The 25318-nt window shown below is 36.2% G+C and overlaps 1 protein-coding gene across 1 annotated transcript; it reads left to right on the forward strand.

Moving 5' to 3' along the window:
• The first annotated feature begins 9294 nt into the window (after positions 1 to 9294).
• Positions 9295 to 22094, forward strand: LINGO2 (leucine rich repeat and Ig domain containing 2). Its single transcript, XM_050759633.1, has 2 exons — positions 9295 to 12571; positions 15606 to 22094. The coding sequence occupies exon 1, from the start codon at positions 9875 to 9877 to the stop codon at positions 11693 to 11695; it is 1821 nt and encodes a 606-aa protein (XP_050615590.1). The 5' UTR covers positions 9295 to 9874; the 3' UTR covers positions 11696 to 12571; positions 15606 to 22094.
• Positions 22095 to 25318: the final 3224 nt, after the last annotated feature.

Below are 25318 nucleotides of genomic sequence, written 5' to 3' on the forward strand. Positions count from 1 at the left end.
CCTTTTATTCATATATTTTAATATCTTATTTTCTGAAAATTAATGAACCAAAATGAAATAAACCCCAATATATTACCCCAACAAAGATGACTTAAAAACAAGGAGCATTACTAGAGACAAATATGGATTCTTCCTAATGATAAGTGATTGATACATCAGAAATTGAACTTGTGTTTAGTATCAGAGCTTTAACATGCATGAAACCCAAACCTATAGAACTTAGGAAGATGTAGACAAGTTCACATTCATAGTTAGAGATTTTAATACCCATTTCTTAGAGATTTTAATACACATTTCTCAGGAATTGACAGCATAACTTAGAAAAAATAAGGATTTAGAAGAGCTGAACAACACAGTCAACCACATTAGCCTTAATGACTTTTAAAGACTGCTTCACCCAAAAAGTACAAATTCATATCCATTTCAAGTGCACATGGCCTGGCAGCAAGATGGGATCATATGCTGGTCTAATAAAGCAATCTTAGTAGATTTCAAAAGATTGGAAATTTTTCATAGTGTATTCTCTGACCTCACAGAATTAAATTAGAAATAATAATATATTTAGAAGAAGACCTAAATATTTAAGAATAAACCAACTAAATCCTAAAGAAGGGAATTTTTTGAGGGTATTTAGAAGATGATTTAGATGGGACAAAGAAGGAAGCACAAAGTAAATTAGAAAACGTTTCTGACTGAATGATATTTTATAAAAAATCAGAATTTGCGAAATGTAGCTAAAGCAATGTAGAAAGGGATATTTATAGTTTTTAGACCTTACATCAGTGAAAAAGCAAGGTCCAAAATTATCTAATCTTAGGAAGCTAAAATGAATTAAAAGACTGGAATAAAGACAAAATAAATAGTCAGAAATAACAAGGATAAGAACAGAAATTAATGAAATAAAAATGACACACAGTAGAGAATCAATACAAGCAAAATTTGGTCCTTTTGAAAAGTGTAATAAAACTGAAAAAATTCTAGATTTATCAAGAGAAAAGAAAGGCACAACTCACTGATGCCAGGAATGAAACAGATAACATAGATTTTCAGACATTAGAATAATAAGGGAAGGTTATGACAACTTCAGACAATAAATTTAACAGCTTAGATGAAATAACAAAATTTCTTGAAGGAAACAAATTACCAAAACTGACACAAAAGGAAAGAGAACATACAAAGAGTCCAGTATCTGGCAAGGAAATCAATTTGTATTTTACAACATTCAAACACAGAAATTCTAGCGTCTATTTGGATTCACTGGTAAGGTCTGCCAAATATTTGTGAAAGAAATAATAAAAATTCTATACAAACTCTTCAGGAAAAAGAGAACAAAAATCAAGGAATACTTTCTAACTGGCTTTGTGAGAACTGTATTGCAGTAGTCCCCCTTATCCACAAGGTATACGTTCCAAGTTCCCTGGTGGATGCCTGAAACTGCAGATAGTACCAAACCTTACAAATACTGTTTTTCCCTATGTATACACACCTATGATAAAGTTTAATTTGTAAATTAGGCACAACACAAGATTTTAAAAATTGCTAATAAAATAGGACAATTATAAAAATATACTATAATAAAATTTATATGAATGTAGTCTCTCAGTCTCCCTTAAAATAACTAGTGTACTCACCTGATTTTGGACCACAGTTGACCACTATAATGAACCACAGAAAGCAAAATCACGAATAAGGAGGGACTACTGTACTCTGAAACTAAAAGTATACAGATACATCACAAAGAAGCTAAAAACTAGATAAAAATTCTCATGAAATAGAAAAACTATTGACCAAATATTAACAGAACAATCCTAAAAAATATATTACAAATACAATGTTCAATAAATGACAAAGTAAGGTTTATCCCAGAAATGTGAGGTTGGTTTAATCTTCAAAAATTAATCAGCATTACTTGCCATATTAAAAGAATAATGGAGAAAAACAATAAGATCATCTCCATAGATACAGAAGAGCATTTTTTCATTCAGTACTCACTTGCATTTTTAAAAAATCTTAGTTAACTAAGAAAAAAACACTTCCTTATCTTAACGAAGGTCATCTATGAAAAACCCACAGCTAACATCAAACTTAATGGTGAAAAACAAAATAATTTTCCTCTAAGATTAGGAAAGGAGGGAAGATAGCTCTCAGCACTTCTATTTGACATTGGACGAGAGGTACTAACAAATGTGAAAGACACAAAAAAATAAAGGTATACAAATTAGAAAGGAAGGAATGAAACTGTCTATTTCTAGGTGATAAAATATTTGCTGAAGTAAATTAAAGAATACCTAAAGATATGAAGTTAGTACAACATTCATGGATTGGAAAATTATTCAATATTGTTATAATACCTATTCTCCATAGATTTATTAATTGAATCAACACAATTTTTGTCAATATCACAGAAAATTTCTTTAGAAATTGTCAAGTTGATGCCAAAATTTATATGGAAATTCAAATGATCTAGAAAAGCCAAAGGATTTTTTGAAAAGAAGACAAAAATTTCATGAATAACACCATCTGATTTCAAGAATTAAACTGATGCTAAAAAGCTACAGTGGCCGGGCGCCATGGGTCACCCCCATAATCCCAGCACTTTGGGAGGCCGAGGCGGGCAGATCACAAGGTAAGGAGATCAAGACCCTCCTGGCCAATAAGGTGAAACCCTGTCTCCACTAAAAGTACAAAAATTAGCCGGGCATGGTAGTGCGTGCCTGTAATCCCAGCTACTCGGGGGGCTGAGGCAGAATAGCTTGAACCAGGGAGTCGGAGGTTGCAGTGAGCCGAGATTGCACCACTTCACACCAGCCAGGCAGGTGACAAGGCAAGACTCTCTCGCAACAAACAAAAAATAAAAGCTACAGTAACCAAGACAGCTGTGCTGGTGTAATCCAGTACAGCTGTATGTACTGTATCTATTCTGGTGGAACAGAATCAAAAACAGAAATGGAGATAAATGTACGTATATGGTCAATTGATTTTTTTTGATAAATGTCCCCAGGTAATTTTATAGGGAAAAGAAAGTATTTTTTATTTATTTTTATTTACTTATTTATATTTTTGTAGAGACAGGGTCTCACTGTCACCCAGACTGGAGTGCAGTGGCGATCACAGCTTACTGCAGCTTCAAATTCCTTGGCTCAAGCAGTTCTCCCACCTCAGCTTCCTGAGTAGCTAGGAATACAGATGTGTGCTACCACGCCTGGCTATTTTATTTTATTTTTTTATTTTTGTAGATACGGGATCTTGCTCTGTTGCCCAGGCTGATCTCAAACTCATGGCCACAAGCAATCCTCCCACCTCAACCTTCAAAAATGCTGGGATTACAGGTGTGAGCCACCATATCTGGCCAGAAAGGAAAGTCTTTTTAAGAAATAACACTACAAAAAAAACTAGAAAGCTGTAGGAGGAAAAACAAATCTTTTTCCCTACTTCATACCATATAAAAAATTAATTCAAAATGGATCACAGACTTGATTGTAAATAATAAAACTATAAAAATTTCTAGAAGAACACATAGGAGAAAATCTTCAAGACATTGGCATAGGCAAGGAGCTCTTAAATAAAACACAAAAAGGATAAATCATAAATGAAAAAAATGTTAAAATGGATTTAAATTTTAAAACTTCTGCTCTTTAAGAAATATGAAGAAAACAAAAAGGTAAACCATAGATGAGCAAAAAGTATCACAATACACATATCTAATAAAGAACTTATATTTAGAATATATACATAACATTTATATCTCAATAATTTAAAAACACAATTAAAAGTGAGCAAAATGTTTGAACATAAAATATACCAAAGAATCTACCTAAATGGGCAATAAGCAGACAAAAAGATGCTCAGCATCACTAGTTACGAGGAAAATGCAATAAGATAATACAGTCCCACAAGAATGGATAACATGTAAAAGACAGTTGGCTGGGCATGGTGCCTCATGCTTGTAATCCCAACATTTTGGAAGCCGAGGCGGGCAGATCACCTGAGGTTGGGAGTTCGAGACCAGCCTGACCAACATGGAGAAACCCTGTCTCTACTAAAAGTACAAAATTAGCCAGGCATGGTGGCACACGCCTGTGATCCCAGCTACTCAGGAGGCTGAGGCAGGATAATTGCTTGAACCCAGGAGGCAGAGATTGCGGTGAGCCAAGATCGTGCCATTGCCCTCCAGCCTGGGCAACAAGAGCGAAACTCCATCTCAAAAAAAAAAAAAAACTCAGTATCCATGTCGGAGGGGATATGAAACACATGAAACTCCCTTGCGTTGCTAGTGGAAATGTTGAATGGTATAATCTCTTTGGAAAATGATGTGCCTGTTTCTTGTAAATACTCTACATATTCCTACCCTATGACCTATAAGGCCAATTTCTAGGTATATATTTAAGAAAAATAAAAAGTATGCACAAAGATGTCTATATTAGTATTCATAGCAGCTCTTGGACACAGTCCAAGCTTCCAAAAATAGTTGAGTTAATAAGCAATTTGTGACAAAACCTAATACCACCAGACATAAAGAACAAACTACTGTTACAAGCAACAACATGGTTGAATCTCAAAAACATTATGCTGAGTGAAAGATGCTGGATATAAGAGTATATATTATATGATTTCTTTGATATAAAATTCTATAAAATGAATACTAATCTATAGTGACAATACAGATCAGTGCTTACTTTAAGCCAGTAACAGAGGTGGGAATAGACTGAAAAGAGGTAAAGAGGATGATGGTAATGTTCTGTATCAGATTATGATGGTGCTTACAAAGGTGTAAACATTTTTCTAAATTCATTGGGCTGTATGCTTGAAATCAAACCATTGACATGTTTTAAGTTTTCTTCTTAATTTAGGTGGTAAATATGATCACAATATTTCTTTAATACCTAAAAGTCCACCTTCTTTGAGGTAGAGAAATTGATGAGGGAGGAATAATGTCAAGGTAACTAAATAAATTATAATTTTCTATGAATTATTCTGTGCATTAGACATTTAAATAAATGACTTAGTTGAACCTTTTTTAAAAAGCTGTGCAATTTTATCTTTTATTATAAAACATATCCATGTGAAGAAGGATATGTTTGACTTGTTGAATGTCAAAATGATTTCAAGGACATCAGTAGACATTTTCTCAAAAGAAGACATACAAGTAGTTAACAGGAATATGAAAACAAAATGCATGCTCAACATCAGTAATCATCAGGGAAATGCAAATCAAAACCACACTGAGAGATCATCTTACCCGAGTTAGAATGGCTATTACTAAAATGACAAAAAATAATTTATGTTGGTGAGGATGTGCAGAAAAGGGAACTCTTAAACATTGTTGGTGGAAATGTAAACTAGTACAGCCACTATGGCAAACGGTATGAAAATTTCTCGGAAAAACTAAAAATAGAACGCCCATATGATCCAGCAATCCCTCTGCTGGAACTGTAAGTCCATTAAACCTCTTTTTCCTTCCCAGTCTTGGGTATGTCTTTATCATCAGCATGAAAATGGACTAATGCACAGTATATCAAAGGTATATCTGCACCCCCATGTTTATTGCAGCACTATTCACAGTAGCAAAGATACAGAATCAGTCTAAGTGTCCATCAACAGATGAATGGATAAAGAAAATGTAGTACTTATATACAATAAAATACTATTCGACCAAAGAGAAAGTATAAAGTGTTGTTTGCAGCAACATAGATAGAACTGAAGGCCATTAAGTGAATTAAGCCGAGCACAGAAAGGCAGTATCACATGTTCTCACTCAAATGTAGGAGCTAAAAACATTGATAGCATGGAGGTTGAAAGTAGAATGATAGATACCAGACACTGGAAACTGTGGCCAGGAGCAAGGGAGGAGAGGAAGAGAGGTTTGTTAATGGGTACCAATGTACAGTTAGATAGAAGGAATAAGTTCTAATGTTCCACAGTAGAGTGACTGTAGTTAATAATATTGTGTATTTCAAAACAGCTAGAAGACTTGAAATGTTCCCAACACATAAAAATGATAAATACTCAAGGTGATGGATACTCTATATACTCTAACTTGATCATTACACATTCTATGTGTGTAAGAAATTCTGTGCATGTGACAAAATATCACATTGTCACATAAATATGTACAAATACGTATCAATGAAAACATTTTCAAAAATTAAAATATTTTTCTAATTATAAAAGTAATACAGGTATATTTTTGAAAAAATTCAGAATTAATAATGTTATAAAAAGAAAGTAAAAATCACCATTAATCCCACCAGCTCAAAAAGTTACTATTGTCAACATCTTTATTACATCCTTCCAGTTTTTTCCTTTCATACGTGTATATATATACATATATATAAATATGTTCATACATACAAATGTGGGTATAGTATATATCATTTCATTTTCCATGTTAGTAAGTATACAGTTGCATTAGTTTGTTCTCATGCTGCTGTGAAGAAATACCCAAGACTGGGTAATTTATAAAGAAAAGAGGTTTAATTGACTCACAGATCAGCGTGGCTGGGGAGGCCTCAGGAAACTTATGACTGAAGAGGAAGCAAACATATCCTCCTTCACATGGCAGCAGGAAGGGAAAGAATGAACAAAGAGGGAAAAGCCCCTTATAAAAACCATCAGATCTTGTGAGAACTCACTCATTATCACAGGAACAGCAGCATGGGGGTGCTCACCCCACAATTCAGTTACCTCCCACAACATGTGGGGATTATGGGAATTATAATTCCAGCTGAGATTTGGGTGGGGACACAGCCAAACCATATCAGCAGTCAAGGGTTACGGTGTATTGGCTAGATGGTATTTTACTGTATGGCTGTTTTATACCTTACATGACTAAATTCCTACTGTTACATATTTCCATTTTGCTCTATTGTAGACAAACCTGTAACAAACATATGTATATTAGTTCAATTATTTTCTAATGATACATTTCTAGAAATAGGAATAAAATCGGTCAAAGAAATGAACATACTGAACTTAGATATATTTAAATCTAGTATATCAATTAATGTCCAGTTTATATTCTTTATATCAGTATGTGAATGTTCATTTTCTACCCTTGTTAATTCTGGCTAAAAATGATTATCAAACTCTATCAATATGACAGGCAAAAATTATATACCCCTATTTTTAAATTTGCATTTCTTTGTTTACTAGTAGTTAATCACCTTTTCATATACTTACTGGGTATTTCTAATTTTATTATACTCATTTCCTAATTTTCTATTGGCATTCACCTTTTTATCTATTACATATGTTTTAAATATATTCTCCAGTGTAGCAATCACATGTGTGTGTTATATGCTTGTTTGTTATACCAAGTTTTAAAAATGTATACAATAGAATCATTATCTTTCTTCCTGGTTTCTAGCTTTATTCACAGAAAATGCTACTTAACTCTAATATTATAAAATTATTGAATTTTCTTCTAGTACCTGTTTTCTTCTTACATTTGAATCCTTAATTCATCTGGAATTTACTTTATTGGAAGAAGTAAAGTTAGTATGCAAATTTTCCCACAAAGTATCAAGTCAATCATGTGTATTTTTCTCACTGATTTAAAATGCCACCTTTAACATAAACTGACTTTTCAATAATTGCTTACTTTTTGTTTTCTTGACTTTATTTTTGTGTCAATAGCATGCTGATTTATTATTAGTTTTGTATCTCATGTTTGAATGCATTGTATGGCAGGTATTTTCATAAATTTTGTACTGTTTCTGATTATTTTCATATATATTTTCTTCCAAATGAACTTTAGAATGAATTTTTCAAGCTTAAAACATTATTCTTTGTAATGTGTGTTCTATGGAAAAAGAAATTAATGTTTTATAATATTTAATCTTTCTAAATACATAGTACATCCCTCTTTTAGTAAGTTATTTTGATTCTTGATGGGGTTTAATAGTTGTCATTAGTTCTATGTATTCCTTGTTAAGTTTATACTAAGGAATTTGATGTTTTTCAGAGATGCCATGACAAATAATTTTTACAATAGTATTTTCTAAATGGTTTATTTGTGTAGACAAGAAAATAATTTTTTAAAAATATTTATTGTGTAGTATGCTAATTCACTTATTCTACTGTTCTAATCATTTTTAGTTGATTTCCATTGGTTTTCATGACAGACATTAATTTGATCTGTGAATAATGATAGTTTTGCCACATATTTTCCAAAAATTATAACTCTTATCTTCCTATCTAACTGATAGGCTAGCACTTTCTGAGTTTTTGCCTTGTTTCTACATTTGTAGGAAAATTTTCTAGTGATTTAGTGATTCACCATTAAGTTTGATCCTACTTGTTATTTTTATTCATAAATTTGTTTACATATAAGACATACTGGCCGGGCGCGGTGGCTCAAGCCTGCAATCCCAGCACTTTGGGAGGCCGAGACGGGCGGATCACGAGGTCAGGAGATCGAGACCATCCTGGCTAACACGGTGAAACCCCGTCTCTACTAAAAAATACAAAAAACTAGCCGGGCGCGGTGGCGGGCGCCTGTAGTCCCAACTACTCGGGAGGCTGAGGCAGGAGAATGGCGTGAACCCGGGAGGCGGAGCTTGCAGTGAGCTGAGATCCGGCCACTGCACTCCAGCCTGGGCGGCAGAGCGAGACTCCGTCTCAAAAAAAAAAAAAAAAAAAAAAAAAAGACATACTGTGGTTGTAGACATAGATATATATGTAAACACTGTAATTGGATAATTATTTTCTTACTAATTTTTCCTTTATAGTTCAGGAATGAATGTTGAAGTTTATAAAACACTTCTTTATCTAAAAGTATTGTTTCAAACTACTTAACCTTAATTAAAATATGGTGTTCATGGATAAAGCATACCCCTGAGAACCCCAAGTTGAAAAGTAGAGCTCAGTAATACACCTTTTATTATTCAGCTGAATTCAGTGTCTACTAAACTATCCACATTTAAAACATACTCATTTCCGATCTCTTTTGCTACCTATTTAATTTCACTTTAACAGGTGCACTGAGTTTGTTTGAATGTGAAAGAGGGATAGTTCATTTATCATTACAAGATATTTTTCTGAAAGTTATTTCTCTTCCCATTCCTCAATATTTATCTCAAAATCATTTAAAATGGCATTTTTTATTATAGGCATCCTGTACCTTGATTCTGCCTCATTCCTATGAGAAACACAAAAACAATACAGGCATACTTGGAGGACCTTCTGTTTGCCTCAAATAAGAAAATCCCTTCATAAATTAAAGTTTGCTAAATTATGAAAGATACATTAACATTCAAAGGTTAAAAGTAGAAAATGTATACATGAAGAAAAACATTCCAACACCTTGCATTGAACATAACTTTGTTTTGTATGTTGCACCTAAAGGCCTGATATTGAATGAAACTTCTGTTAGCTTTGTTTTGAATAGAGGATGATATCCTAAACATTAGTGATGCAGACACTGATTCAAACTGAACTGCTTTCTTAGCTGTTGACCTCTGTTTCTTTCATTTGAATTTAAAATAGAGCCTTTGAGTGTGAAATTTATACTGTGTTGTCTCAGTCTGTGTCACACATTGTCTTTATCTCATTATACTTGTCAAACATTGAAATTGTCATGGCAACTCTGGGAAGCTATTACTGTTATTATCCCCAATATCCCCATTTCACAGCCAGGAAATCTAAAATACAGAGAGATGAAATAACTTGACCAAGAACATATGTTGCTAAGAGGGTCAACCCTCAGGTTTATACCCAGGTCTGATTGATTCCAAATCCAGCATCCTTTCCATTACATTTGCTGCTCTATTTGTGTCCCTTCACCTATTTAGATCCTAACTCGCCTTCTCTTCCTCCCTTCTTTTGCCCCTTGCATGCAGGCCCGTGACCAAGGTGTAGACTAAGAAGTGGAGTCATGCTTCACACGGCCATATCATGCTGGCAGCCATTCCTGGGTCTGGCTGTGGTGTTAATCTTCATGGGATCCACCATTGGCTGCCCTGCTCGCTGTGAGTGCTCTGCCCAGAACAAATCTGTTAGCTGTCACAGAAGGCGATTGATCGCCATCCCAGAAGGCATTCCCATCGAAACCAAAATCTTGGACCTCAGTAAAAACAGGCTAAAAAGTGTTAACCCTGAAGAATTCATATCATATCCTCTGCTGGAAGAGATAGACTTGAGTGACAACATCATTGCCAATGTGGAACCAGGAGCATTCAACAATCTCTTTAACCTGCGTTCCCTCCGCCTAAAAGGCAATCGTCTAAAGTTGGTCCCTTTGGGGGTATTCACAGGGCTGTCCAATCTCACTAAGCTTGACATTAGTGAGAATAAGATTGTCATTTTACTAGACTACATGTTCCAGGATCTGCATAACCTGAAGTCTCTAGAAGTGGGGGACAATGATTTGGTTTATATATCACATAGGGCATTCAGTGGGCTACTTAGCCTGGAGCAGCTCACCCTGGAGAAATGCAACTTAACAGCAGTACCAACAGAAGCCCTCTCCCACCTCCGCAGCCTCATCAGCTTGCATCTGAAGCATCTCAATATCAACAATATGCCTGTGTATGCCTTTAAAAGATTGTTCCACCTGAAACACCTGGAGATTGACTATTGGCCTTTACTGGATATGATGCCTGCCAATAGCCTCTACGGTCTCAACCTCACGTCCCTTTCAATCACCAACACCAATCTGTCTACTGTACCCTTCCTTGCCTTTAAACACCTGGTATACCTGACTCACCTTAACCTCTCCTACAATCCCATCAGCACTATTGAAGCAGGCATGTTCTCTGACCTGATCCGCCTTCAGGAGCTTCATATAGTGGGGGCCCAGCTTCGCACCATTGAGCCTCACTCCTTCCAAGGGCTCCGCTTCCTACGCGTCCTTAATGTGTCTCAGAACCTGCTGGAAACTTTGGAAGAGAATGTGTTCTCCTCCCCTAGGGCTCTGGAAGTCCTGAGCATTAACAACAACCCTCTGGCCTGTGACTGCCGCCTTCTCTGGATCTTGCAGCGACAACCCACCCTGCAGTTTGGTGGCCAGCAACCTATGTGTGCTGGCCCAGACACCATCCGTGAGAGGTCATTCAAGGATTTCCATAGCACTGCCCTTTCTTTTTACTTTACCTGCAAAAAACCCAAAATCCGTGAAAAGAAGTTGCAGCATCTGCTAGTAGATGAAGGGCAGACGGTCCAGCTAGAATGCAGTGCCGATGGAGACCCGCAGCCTGTGATTTCCTGGGTGACACCCCGAAGGCGTTTCATCACCACCAAGTCCAATGGAAGAGCCACCGTGTTGGGTGATGGCACCTTGGAAATCCGCTTTGCCCAGGATCAAGACAGTGGGATGTATGTTTGTATTGCTAGCAACGCTGCTGGGAATGACACCTTCACAGCCTCCTTAACTGTGAAAGGATTCGCTTCAGATCGCTTTCTTTATGCGAACAGGACCCCTATGTACATGACCGACTCCAATGACACCATTTCCAATGGCACCAATGCCAATACTTTTTCCCTGGACCTTAAAACAATACTGGTGTCTACAGCTATGGGCTGCTTCACATTCCTGGGAGTGGTTTTATTTTGTTTTCTTCTCCTTTTTGTGTGGAGCCGAGGGAAGGGCAAGCACAAAAACAGCATTGACCTTGAGTATGTGCCCAGGAAAAACAATGGTGCTGCTGTGGAAGGGGAGGTAGCTGGACCCAGGAGGTTCAACATGAAAATGATTTGAAGGCCCGCCCCTCACACTACTGTCTCTATCAATGTTGGTCATCAGTAAGACAGTATGGCACAGTAAATTACTAGATTAAGAGGCAGCCGTGTGCAGCTGCCCCTGTATCAAAAGCAGGGTCTATGGAAGCAGGAGGACTTCCAATGGAGACTCTCCATCGAAAGGCAGGCAGGCATGTGTCAGAGCCCTTCACACAGTGGGATACTAAGTGTTTGCATTGCAAATATTGGCATTCTGGGGATCTCAGTAATGAACCTGAATCTTTGGCTCACACTCATGGACAATTATTCAGCATTTTCTACCACTGCAAAAACAAAAGAAAAAAATAAAAAAGAACAACCTACAGTGTAGGATTTACATATTTAAAAGACACATTTGTCTAAAACATACTCTAACAGAAAAATTTGTATCTATGATTATCATTTGTTAAAGCCTTGCATCATACCATATTGTTGGTTCAGTACCACAAAGAGATCACTATATTCTTTTCTTCCTTTTTTGAAACATATATGCTGTACATGTTTTTAAAGCAATATGAATGAGAGGTTGTGCTTTTAGTTACCACTGTAGATCCAAGTGTGATTTCACCTTCCGTTACCTACAGATGACCCTGAGACTAGATCCCTGGAGTTATGGGCGGAGATATTTTGAGAGATGTGTTTGTCTGATGTAGGATGCCAAGAAACAGGACCCACGGCAAAACTGCTCAACTCTGTTAACTTCTGTTACTATAAATAAAGGCATGTGCCTAGTTTTGATACAGAATGGAATATTTTTTATACTTGTGATAATATCACACTGGACCAGTTTACTGTAACAAAGCCCTTGGTTTCTCCAGAAGGTGGTACACCACTAGATGTACCTGTAAAATGCAAGGTAGGTGTTAATAATGAAAATGATTCATTTAATCACTCCTTGATTTTACTTTCCACAGTCACTACTAGTGGGTTAATAGAAAATGGAAGAAGAGGTAATGGTTACAAATAACCATAGGATAACATTCACCAGTAGCTAAGATCAAGAATTCAGATATTCAAAAGCTCTCTGAATAAGAAAGAGTTCTTCTCAGATGCCAACACAAATCAGGGTGATAAATACATAACATGTTAATGCAAACAAGGATTTGTTTAAAACATGATAGTTGCCTACGTGCTAGATTGCTGCTAGTCAAGGGAATATCTAGCTACTGCCACTCTGATGTTCTCTACTTGAATACTGTACACACAGTATTACCTTGCATAGACAACTTCAGGGTTTCTTCCTGCTTCCTTCCCAATTAGATTTTGGTTTTTACTTTGAAAATTATCGTGTGTAATAAAGAGAAATTTGTCTTGTTTTCTAAGAACTGAGAAAAAACAAGATGGATTAAAAATCATTTAGTGATTTCTTTTTTCTCTCCACTGAGGAAAAAGCAAGATTATAACCCTATAAATATGTTAAGTTGTGCTGAATTTTTTTCCTCTCTCTGACCCAAGGATACTTGTCCAATTCAGTTTGTATTAATGTCTGTTACTCAAAGTTAAACATTCCAGTTTATAAAAACTGATGTCATTCCATGACCACCAGTGATCTGATTCAGAGGAGGCATAGTTTCATTTGGCTAAATGTTCAGTGAATGACTTTCAAAGTATATGGTTATGTGATCTGATAAAGCTTTGAATGTGGACTGTGTTCATGAAATGTCACATTTAATCAGCGTAGAACTGATAGGAAATATCTATACTTTTCCCATTTCAAGAGGGATCTGAAAATAGGTTACGTTTTGAATAACGTGTAAGCTGGAGTAGAAAGTATCTGGGGTTTGCTTCTTGACATATTGGATTGGCGGGTTGACATTCAAAAGACTGGCTCTTTTTAGTTTGAAATTTGAAAATTTGAAATTTTGAGGAACTTTAATAAAATTAAATTGATCCCAATAAAAGTAGGACAAGCCCAGAAATTGTTTTGCCAGTCAGATAGCAACAGAGTTAAACCAATTTCTCCCCTAATAAAGGGTGGAAAATATGATGAAAGATTGAAGAATTGCCTGCTCAAGTCATTTTTCATTTGACTTTTCTGATTATTACGGATCTTTTAGAATTCTATTTTCCATTTGTGCCAATTACCTTATATCAAACAATGCAAATCAAGCTCTGCTGCAAACTCTATCACAAATCCAACTTGTGTGCAAATGGAATGGGGCCTTTCAAATTTGAAAATGAACAAAGTTAGAGATTTCCAAAAAACTTCCAAAAGTTAATAGAAACTATCTTTATGTGGCAGCATTGTGTGAAGCAGTATTCAACTAATTGTCAAAAAAGAGGGAGAAACATTGAGCAATTAACAAGAGGGTTTTGTGATTTTGACTGCTCTTTTGTCAAAATAAAAGTTGGCCAAAAACAGCTGAGTGAAATGAAATTGTATTAAAATGTACCCATCCATGAAAAATATTTAGTTAAAAGATTTCGTTATTTTCATTTTGTTGGAAGAAAAGAGAATGAATTTTCTTAGAGGTCCCATACTCTGATCCGTGGAACAATAGTTATTTCAGATATTTCTAATCATTCTTCCTAAAAAAAAAAAAAGAGTCCTGTTGACCCCAGTATATTGGGGAAATGCATTCTGTAACCACCTTTAGAGATTCGAAATCTATATAAGCCTAATAAATTCTCTGGAAAGTCCTGTAAATAAGAATCCTGTTTAATATTGTTTATCTTCGGGCTTCACTAATTTGTATGAGCAGAAAGCACTTCTTTTCATGCTATAAATTTTCAAAAACTAGAGCTCCATAGAACCCAGATTGGTCAACTTCAGACTAGAATAGTACTCTTCTGAAGTATTCCCAAATCTAATATTTCTAATAAGAGTAAAATTACTGTTTGGCCTCCAATAGATTATCAAAAAAAATTGCCTGTGTCAGTGTTTAGATCATAAAAGTATATTGACCAGATATTTTCAGGGGAATTGGCACCTTTTTGCCTGAAGCATCCATCATAGTAATGGATTAATAGGTAATTGAATAGACATTTAATTTTCTACACTCCCACTATCTGAGCAGATCTTGGGTTCCTTTTTGAGCGTGCAAAGTTCTGGTATCCATTGACGGAAACGCTGGTGCTTTAGTACTCAGTTTCACAAAAGGATTCATGAATTTTCCCTCATGGCTTCTGATTACTCTTTGTTATATCAACTAGACCATGGTAGAGCATAAAAGCTCATACCAGCATAGGGGCCAACTTACTTGCTTAAATATAACATCTCTGAGTCATTTTCTTCCCAGAGGCTTTGTTTCAAAGTATCCTAGAAAGAAATACTGTTGTTTGGCTCAGCATTTCATCCCAGTGGTTTTCATTCCACTCTGGTTTTGCTCAACTTTCTGAGAAATTTTGCTTGTTACTGACAACTCCCTATTAGGAAAAACACATTCAGAAGTTGCCCTACAGTATTTAGGATGGATTCTTTTCTTCATTATTCTGTCAAACATTCTGTGTTCCTCAGTTCTTACAGGAGTTTAGAAGTTGCAATCTTCTGTGACTCTTTAAAAAAGGATTATTTAAATGTCACTTGCATCGAGGCCTGACTTTTATCACTTTACTCTGGTACAAACACATGTATTTTTATATCAGAGGAACAAAAGAGAGAATGTGATCTTGGAGAAATAAAAGAGTAGAGTCCCATGTAAATTAACTTCTACTTCCAGGGTCTCTCTTCATCTTTGTGTCAAGACATTTGTTTTAACTTCAGGGGATGTGCTCAGAAGCCATTCAGCACTGAATATGTCTTGAGGCTTTCTAGGAAAGAAAATAATTACATAATTTTCAGCTTAGAAGTCTAAGACCAAACATAAAGATATATGAAGAATTTAAGGAAGGTTAGAGGGAGACACTTGGATCCATTTTAATCCTGTTTTCTTTCTTGCCAATTTTTATAGTTATTATCTCCTACCTGAAGAAGAATCAGAGATTATGTTCTTCCTTGACTTTCACTGGTATCCTTTTTATACCTTTATTTCTATGACCCAGTCACCTATAGCTCACATGAGCTATCCCAAATGGATTTTGTGGCATCTGAATCTAGTAACAAAACCTTTGGAACCAAAGGCATTCATTCTACTCAGCACTTAGGTAAAGATTTATTATCTCTTACTATAATTAACATTCCCTGTTGGTTAGACTCATACATCATGTGCCTGGTAATTTCCACTGATTTTCCGCCATTGGCTTTGGGAGCTCCTTTCAGTTCCTTTCAGCTAAAACCCTTGATGTTTTTCTGATTGAGGAGTTTGGGAATTCTGCCTTTGGGTGTAGAAAGCCTTGAGGAATGAAATATTATTTGATTTGTTGATTTTTGAATTTCTATTTTGGTTAGGCAACAGAGGGTGTTTTCTGGTACTTTGGCAAACACTTGACATGAATCTCAGTGATGCTCCCCTTTTCGCCTTCAAAAGCCATTCCCAAAAGAGCCTTCTCATTTACACTCCAGCTGGGAAAGGACAGCTTTACAACATAGGTCTACAAGATGAAAATGATAGCTGATTGCTGTGATCTTTAGCTCAATTAACCTAATAAACATTGGGTTCAGGGGCCATATGGCTAGGCTTGCAAGGTTTAGCCAAGTAAACAAGGTTTTAAATCAACAATTAATGACAGGTTTTCGACTCTGAAGTTGGTTTGTCTGTTTGGAGAACAGTTAAGTGTAACTGCATGTTTTCTCAAAAAAATGGTAGGGACTAGAACTTACTTATCTTGTGTGAGATTTTTAACAAATGGCCTAGGATGAAATGTTTCCAACAACAACAAAATACATAATTAAGATGTTTGTAAAAGGCTTATTTTTCTAAAATAGGACTGGGGCTGATGTTACTCTTTCTAAATTTGGGAGTTTGATCAGGACAAGCTTGCATGCGTCCCAGACTGCCTTTCTCGAGTTTACCAAGGTCTTTAATACCTCTTCTCCCTCCCTGACCCCCTTCTTCATGGAGAACATCCTGAATAGGAAGGAGAAAAAGCAGGAACTAAAGTCCCCTGAGACAGCCCACAGAAGAAGAAAAGCTTTGGTATTCCCCCACATACTTGCCTCCTTTCCTGATGCAGCAATTGAAATGATCCTTCACTCTCCTGCTCTGCCTACTCACCACTGTCACTTCTCAGCTGCTGCCATCCTCATCAATGAATGCTCTCTCCAGGGATAAGTCTTCTTTCATTGGTAACTGAGATTCTTGGGTAATTGTTAAACTGGAAATTGCTTAAAAAAAAAAAAAACCCTCCAGCTATCTCACATAACACTTTAAAAGTTAAGACTTACCATTCACATAATCACAAGCTGACAGCAATGTGCAGGTTGAGCGATTCTGATTTTTTTCCTCTCCCTTCCAGAAGCAGGTGGGTTGATATAATGCCAGCCTTAAATAGAAAGCTTTATTTATAGCCTTAGCAGAATGAGAAAAGAGCTGGCATAATCAAGGGAGTACTTCACATTTTAAAGAAGACTTTACTTTTAATATGCAAAATAGTCATTAGAAGACAACAAAAAAATGCAAATTTGTTTTACTAAATTGCTTAATTCCAGTAAAGTTCCAAAGATAACTGTCCATACTGATGATGGGTCAAAGACTTTATGCCTGTTCTAAAAGGACCAAAAAAAAAAAAGAAATTTGGTTGCCATGTTAACTTCCTTTATTTTGTTGCACACCTCCTATTCTAAATTGCTTTAATATCTTTAGTCTACACTGCAATATATTCAGTAAAATCAACAATACAATATAATCAAATAATTAAACAGGAGATTAATTCAGACTTGCAAAAAAATTTTTTTTCATTCTTTACAATGTATGTCCAACAGCAAACTGATTTATATACGTATCTGTGTGATAAGAGATTGGAATTGAATCATGGACAAACTTTGTATAGAGGCTATTTGGAAGAAAACATAGTCTTTTTCTCCGCAGTTATAAAATCAGGTATACCACAAACACCTGAGTTGCTTCATACACAAGACAGTTGTCTTCAGGTTTTTCCCTTATGGTATAGAATGCCCCAAATCATAATTTCTATTGTTTATATATATATATATATAAATAAATATGTGGGGAAGGGTGGTTTGATTTTTTTGTGTTTAAATTATAACTGTTTTAAAAGTTGATAAGCTTGAGCAGGAGAAAAACAATGTGTATCTGTGTTTTCCTTTAATGTCTTTTATCAAAATGCTATTTTGAGAATATCCCATGATTGAAAGTTAATAACAACCTAGCAAAACTTTTCCTAAAAAAATGCCTGAAAGTTTTTGTTTTCAAAAAATTGATGCTAATGACAAAAGTATCTTGATTTAGGTTTGCATCTCATTAGCTATTATTATTGGTTAATTGTTGTGGGCATGTTTTTTAACATGTAAAAACAAATTAACTTATTAACATGTAACATAAGTTAGGAAAACATGTTTTCTTTGCTGATGAAAGGGCTTAAGCATCTGCCATCTCGGTTAAATTCATTGAAGTATTAATAAGAAATGAAATGCAATACAAGACAACTGGAGTCATATAAAAATACTTTCTTATTGGCAGAAGTAGGTGATATGAGTCTCACAGGGAACATGAGATACCACTGTATTAATTAGTAATCCCCAATACTGTCAGAGATGAAGCAGGTCCAGTGGAATCTCATTCAAATGCTAAAGTGAGTGGAGACAACTCAGAGTATTCAAAAGACAGGGTATCCAGCTACAGAAAGTTACAAAGGGGTCATAGTTCAACCTGCTGGGCATCCAAATTTATGTAATATCAACCATACTCTACAGATATTCTACTTTAGTAGAGCTAAATCCTGTATCACTTGCAAAACTCTCCAAATTCGTGTGAATTAATTACATAAGCAAGTAATGGGCATAACTTAAGGCTTAAAATCTATTTGAGCAAGAACTGAAGGGTTCAGCAAGCCAAACATACAACACCACCAAGTTTTTCTTTCTGAATTAGCCTTCACTCAGCCAAACGATTCAAAACATTGTGTCAAGTAGGAAGGCACAAAAAAATTAAAAAGAGAAACATCTTTAGTCTTCAAGCAAATTTTAAAAAGGGAAAGGGAAAATTGTCTAGTGTTAAAGAGGAAATGAATTGAAAATTGTTAAACTCCTCTTGGGCTGCGGGTGAAGGTGCCCTCTCTTTACCTCCGTACTTGAGGGAACGGGCTTTAGGGAGATGTGTTCAGGCAGGCGTCATATCTAGGGTATCATCTTCACTCTCCTTGTGGCTCATTAGATGGTTTCCAGTGAAGAAGGAGGAGGTGGAGAAGGAAGCAGAAAGCTGACAGTCATGGTACCTGGAAATCACTTTCTTAGATAACAAGAAAGCCTGGGATTCACCTCCAGGAAGCAACAAACACACAAATACTGAGACTGTTAGCAAGAAATCAGAAAAGGTCCCTTTGCTGTTGTTGTTGTTGTTGTTGTTGTTGTTTTTCCTTTGAGATGGAGTCTCTGTCGACAGGCTGGAATGCAGTGGCACGATCTCGGCTCACTGCAAACCTCCCCATCCCAGGTTCAAGCCATTATCCTGCCTTAGCCTCCTGAGTAGCTGGGATTACAGGCGCCCGCCACCATGCCTGGCTAATTTTTGTATTTTTTTAGTGGAGACGGGGTTTCACCATGTTGGCCAGGATGGTCTCGATCTCCTGACCTCGTGATCTGTCCACCTCGGCTTCCCGAGAGTGCTGGGATTACAGACATGAATCACTGCGCCTGGCCCGCTATTCTTTAATTGCAAAATGAAAAGCTTGCCCCTAGAGAGAGAATTTCTTCTTGAAAATTTTCTGTTAATGCCAGAGCTGTTCTGGTCAGAGTTGCATGTCTGACAGTGGGCTTTTATTTTATGCTACTAAACCAGTAAGACTAAACAAGAGCCATCTCCCATAAACATAGTTTTGAATGTGTTGGGTAGACATCTCGCCAATCAATATTAGGAGTTAGCTTGTCCAGTAAACTCACCAATCAGAGGGATAAGATGGTCCCAATACTTCAGGACTTGTACTTAAACAATGGGAAGAAGATAATATAATGAAGTGAAAGCTAAACATACTTTTAACTCAGTGGCCTGGCTTCTGGCTTTGCACTTTAAAGACTTTCTGGTCATGTATTACCTCATAAATTTAGAAGTTCATCATAGTTTTGTGTTTGTTTGGTTTCTTCTTTTCATTTTTCTCAGTCATGAGCATACTGCCCTTGCTAGATGGCTGTTAATGTTTTTGTGTTGTTTGATACAGTCGAAATAAAAATTAGGAGTTTATACCTACTCCCTTTAAGGCAGATAAGCTTATTGTACAACCCTATATTCTTTTCTTAATTACTTCATTATCAGACCTAAAACACAGTACATGAAGATTAATGTAGAATAAAGCCAAGTTAAGGAGAAAGTTGAGAAACCTGAGAGGAAGTTTACCTACTATTTCTGCCACGGATAGGTGAAAAATCGGAAAACACTGGCTTCTAGGGCTCGTCACACTGGTGCCTTTCATCAACTTTTATAAACAAATGCAAAAATTATGACCCTCTATCACAAAAAATGGATTAGGAAGGAGATCCCTTATTATAGCTATGCAGGCATTGTTTTATTCCATAACACTGTCGTTGGTAAATCAGGACATGTCAAACTCTCAAAATAGTATATGTGTATTAATGGCAGAATGACACGTATATACATATATATTACTAAGAACCATCTGGAGAAAAGATAAGGGAAAAGATAAGGCAGATGGAAAATATGTGGATTCTCACTATTCTGTTTGTCTGCTAATAAAGAAAACTAAGAACTCACCTGAATCACTACAGAGTCAGGGTCTCAGAGATGAAAATCCAAGGAGAGTCTCTACAAAAAGAACAGACCGCTAGAGAGCATACCTCTTTGATTGAAATACCTAAATCTTTTATGTGATTGTAAAAGTTATATCTATAGTGAATAATTTTGTATTGTCACATTGGGAGATAAATTTTTTTACCAGATCCCCATCTAAGGCAGAAGTAACATTTATGTGAACCCTTTTCTAACTACAACATCACTATTCATATTATTTCCAAGCACAAGAGATAAAGTATGCTAGTACCATAGCACAGAGGCAATTCACTACATCTAGTCTATTCCTTTAGCCATGGGCTATTAGCTGGATGTACAAAAGACTAATAGGTTACATCCATTCTATACATGCAGGGCTCTCATAAAAGTTAAACAAACACTTCTTCAAACCCGCACACACAAATTCATACTGTGGCATCCAGAGTTTCTTTAAGCCTCACACTGTATCAGTACAAACATCCTACAGGGAATTAATTCACTGAGCACAGAACAAATGTGTAATGCAAAGAGATTACCAAGTCAGCTCCACCACCTTGATTTATTATAAGCTCTTCTATTTTAGCAACACCTGGAGAATCCAGTGGTCTGTGCTTCAGTGGTCTCAAGAGCTCTTCATGGCACTGCTGTAAGAAAGTTGCTGGCTTTAATGCAGGGCTGGTTTCAGTACAGGACAGCTGTTTTCTGCTGTGAGTCTTCTGGGGGAAAAAAAAGGGGTTCACAGAAACTGAAAGTAACTGAAAAATGTATCCTGGCTGGTGAGTCTAGGGAAGAGTAGTTCATTGTTCTGGTGGTTGAATATATTTTCAAAAGAACATTTAATAAGAATTGGAGAACACAAGCATTTCAAATAAATGGCAATGATCATATAAGCATATATAAGAGAATTTAATTGTAGAGGCAAATGGATGTTTATGCATATCACGCTTCCTCTAATATTGATCTTAAGTTGGTTTCCAAATTGATAAGTAAATACACTGTATATTGAAAATGATTTTAAATGTCTATTTATATCTTTTAAATATCGCCAATAATTAGCTTAAATACATGCCCTCAGAATATTCAGGAATCTACTCAGTTCTTTCCTTCTCATCCTTGATTAGAAGTTAAAAATCATATTTCTCTAGCTTTGTTTTAAAAGATACAGAAAATTTAATTTTCCACTTATCCAAGCACAATCTCCTTTTATTCATTTACTCATTTAATTATGCAACATCTACTGAGTATCCACTATCATAGTAATCAAGCTGCCCATCACTGAAGTCATTATCAAACTGTTGTTCAAACATTAATCCTGTGTTTCTCCACATTAACTCCTTTGGCTTCCATATTGATTGCAACTTGTGTCTCATTCTATCATCTAAATCATGTGGTTTAGAGATAGGCCTTAGTGTCCACCTGGCCAGGCACAAGTCTGGCGTTAAGGACCTACCTGCTTTAATGATCCACTCTCAGGGAGTCAGAACAGTTAAGTACTAAAAAGACAAGGATCTGGAGTGAGAGTCCCTAGGGCTGTGTCACTGGATTCATGTTTCTTTATGGGCAAGCTACTTAACATCTCTGCATCCCCATCTCTCAAAATAACCATAACACTACCTACCTCACAAGGGTGCTGTGAGGCTTACCATGAAAAGCATGAGGAAATGGTATATAGAATTGGGGACCTAGTAGAAAGGTGCTACAGGATTAGAGTAACTACATGTCATTGAGTATGAACCCTGCTTTCCCTGGGAGCCCCAGGTTTGCCAGAATATGTCTAATCTCTTTATGGCTAGAATCTAAAATGGTGTTGGCCATCGATTGGCTTGGGTTATCTTTAATGTCATTGACTTTTACAAAATTCATAACAACACCTCTTTCTCAGAGAGACGCTGGATTGGAAAAATTATTAAATTAATTTTAACAAAGCAGAACAAAAATGATTCACTTCCAGGTGCTGGGTGTGGGGGAACAGTTATTTATTTCAATATGAAACAAGAGTTTGAATGGATATCTTCAAGGGGATGCATTTTATTGGAGACATTTATTGCCTGGGGCTTTCTGTTTTCAGTCTGACTCCCCAGCTTTCTGTATCATTGTTTTAACATACATCCCCTTTTCTCCTTTATTGGAAGAGAAGCTATAATTCTCATTTCATGATAATTCTTTTCAGTCTGTTTTGCTCAAAGGGCAAATTCTTTTCAACAACTATTGTAATTATTTTCTTAGAGGGCCATTTTTAATTGCCATATTGTTTAGCTAAGCCCTATTGTCTTGGTGTCCTTCAAAACTGTCAGTTGCTTTAAAATATAGGGGTGGGAGGGGGAGCTGATAAGCACATTGTTGTAATTGATTTGTATGTTTGAATTGTCTTATCAGAAAACAAGGTTATGAATTTCATCTGTTGAGACACAAAAATAAAATACTTTCTTAAAAAATTGTATTTTGTTGAATGTTCTAAAACAGCATTTATGCCTCTCATCTTTTGAATATTTCATTAATAGTGTTGCATTATTAATCATATAATAGAAGCCTATCCTTCTCCTACATCTATTATTATAGCTCAGTCCTTTACTACACAAACTTGGGAAACAGTAAAATAGTTATTCAACATGTAGAATTGAAGCAAATCATGAAGAGCCCATTCTGAGGGGTCTGAATGTAAGGCTGACCATGGAATGGCATTGAGACAGATAGATGGCTGTGAAAAATAGGACCTCCAAGGCCTACTCTTCCAATGGAAAATATCACCATAAGTGACGGGAAATGGCCAGAAGATATTATTTCTGTCAGTCAAGAAACTAAGAAATGAGATGAAAATAACTGAGCTTCATTTTTTTAAGTGCTCTGGTTCAAGATTTTGTCATATTAATTTAGAGAAACTTTAAAATATTGTTGGTATCTTAGTCAGTTCTGGCTGCCACAGTAAAATACCACAGACTTGGTGGCTTAAACAACAGAAGTTTTTCAGCCTTCTGGAGGCTGGAAAATCTAAGGTCAAGGTGCCAGCAGAAGAGTGAGTATCTAGTAAGGGCTCTCTGCTTGGGTTGTAGATGGACACCTTCTCTCTTTGTCCTCACAGGGTCTTTCTTCAGTGCATACAGAGGGAGAGAGAGAGTTTCATTTTTTATAAGGCCACCAATTCTATTAAATTAGCACCCTACTTTTATGACTTCATTTAATCATAATTACCTCCTAAAAAAGCTATTTCGAAATACAATAACATTGGCGGTTAGGGCTTCAATGTATGGATCTGAGGGTGACACAATTCAGTTCATAGCCATTGGTTTCTGCACATTGATCAAAATGCTACGTCATAATGAGTAGGAAGGATGTTATAATGAAGGCAAGTTAAAGTCAATATAAACAAGCAAATATGGAACAGAAAAGGGTTTCAACTAGTAAATATTCTTCTCTTTATTGTACTTATTTTATTACTCCTTGACACTTCAAGACTCTGACCAAGTTGTCGCTAATTTTCTGCAATGGCATATGACTTTTCATTCTATAACACTAAAGTCCTGATTTCTCACAACATATCCCCAGGGCTATGTTCCCACTTACATTCCTTTCTTTCTTTTCTCTTACTCAGTATCATTAGTCAACTAACTTCTTTCTGAAATACCTATCACTCATCTGATGCTCCTCCCAAACACATCAAGTTCTCCTTTATGTCCCAACACATACTAAAACAATCACTATACAAGGGAAAAAGCGTGGTGATATTCCCTTCATGGTCCAAATAGACTCACTATCCTGGACAGTTTGTGCCATTTTCAGTATGTAAATAGGCTCATCTATGTGAGTCAAGGGATGGGCTGTTTACTTGTTCTCCATGGTTATCTCAGTATGTAAACGTTAATCAAAGTGTTCAGGTCTAAATAAGCACTGTGGTGTTTACTGGTTTACTGAGGCTTTTTGCTTGTCCTGAAGAGTCCTGATGATTGAAATGTAGAGACCCAAACTGTCTGTTTGAAGAAGATAACTGCCTAAATTAAAAGTTGTTCAAGATGCATACAAGTTCCCCTGTAGCTATTTCTATTGGTTTTGCAGATAGCACAGAGCCAGGTGTCAGGCACAGTGTGATAAGCCAGCATATGTCAAATTCACTCATGCTCCCTGAAGTTCCCGGAGAACAAAAATGCTGGGTTGGAAACAAGTTCACAGAGACTTATCCCACACACTGGAATAAAAAATTCCAGAAACTGGGGAAAGGTCAGGGAGGAAGGGTTAGGGTCCTCATGTAAAACAACCTTACTTTGTCAGAGATTTATTTGCGTTTACTAAGCTAGACTCCCTCATATGAAACACTCTGCCTTTTGCCTTTTGTGAAGGTGAAAGGAGCTGAGGGTCCTGGCCTACCTTGGTGATGGCAATTCCTAAGGCTGGAATTTGAATTCCTAAACCTCTCAGGTCCTATTTGTATACATCATTAGTTAATGAAGCTTCTCAAACATTACTCTTTCAAAGGGACCGTAAAAAGACATGTGATCCTGAAATAATTAACAAGGGTGCCATTTTGATTTTCCTAATTATAAAAGTAATATGTGCTTACTCAATGAGAAAATTTGGAAAAAAGTCAGAAAAAATATTTTATACTCCTATCTTTCAAAGGCAATCACAGCCATTGTTATAATAGAATGCGTTTTGGTCTTTTCAAAGTAATAAAATGGGTTTTAAAATCAAGATTTAAAATGTTTCACTACCACACCACAACTCCTTCCTACCTCTGCTCTTTTTCTCCTCCCTCCTGCTTCTTCTATTCTTCCTTCCCTTTCCCCTTACTCCTTCTTTCCACTAAGCATTCCAATGCCTCTTGTAAAATGTCA

The sequence above is a fragment of the Macaca thibetana genome, chromosome 15 (genome assembly GCF_024542745.1).
Source record: "Macaca thibetana thibetana isolate TM-01 chromosome 15, ASM2454274v1, whole genome shotgun sequence".
Lineage (NCBI taxonomy): Eukaryota > Metazoa > Chordata > Mammalia > Primates > Cercopithecidae > Macaca > Macaca thibetana.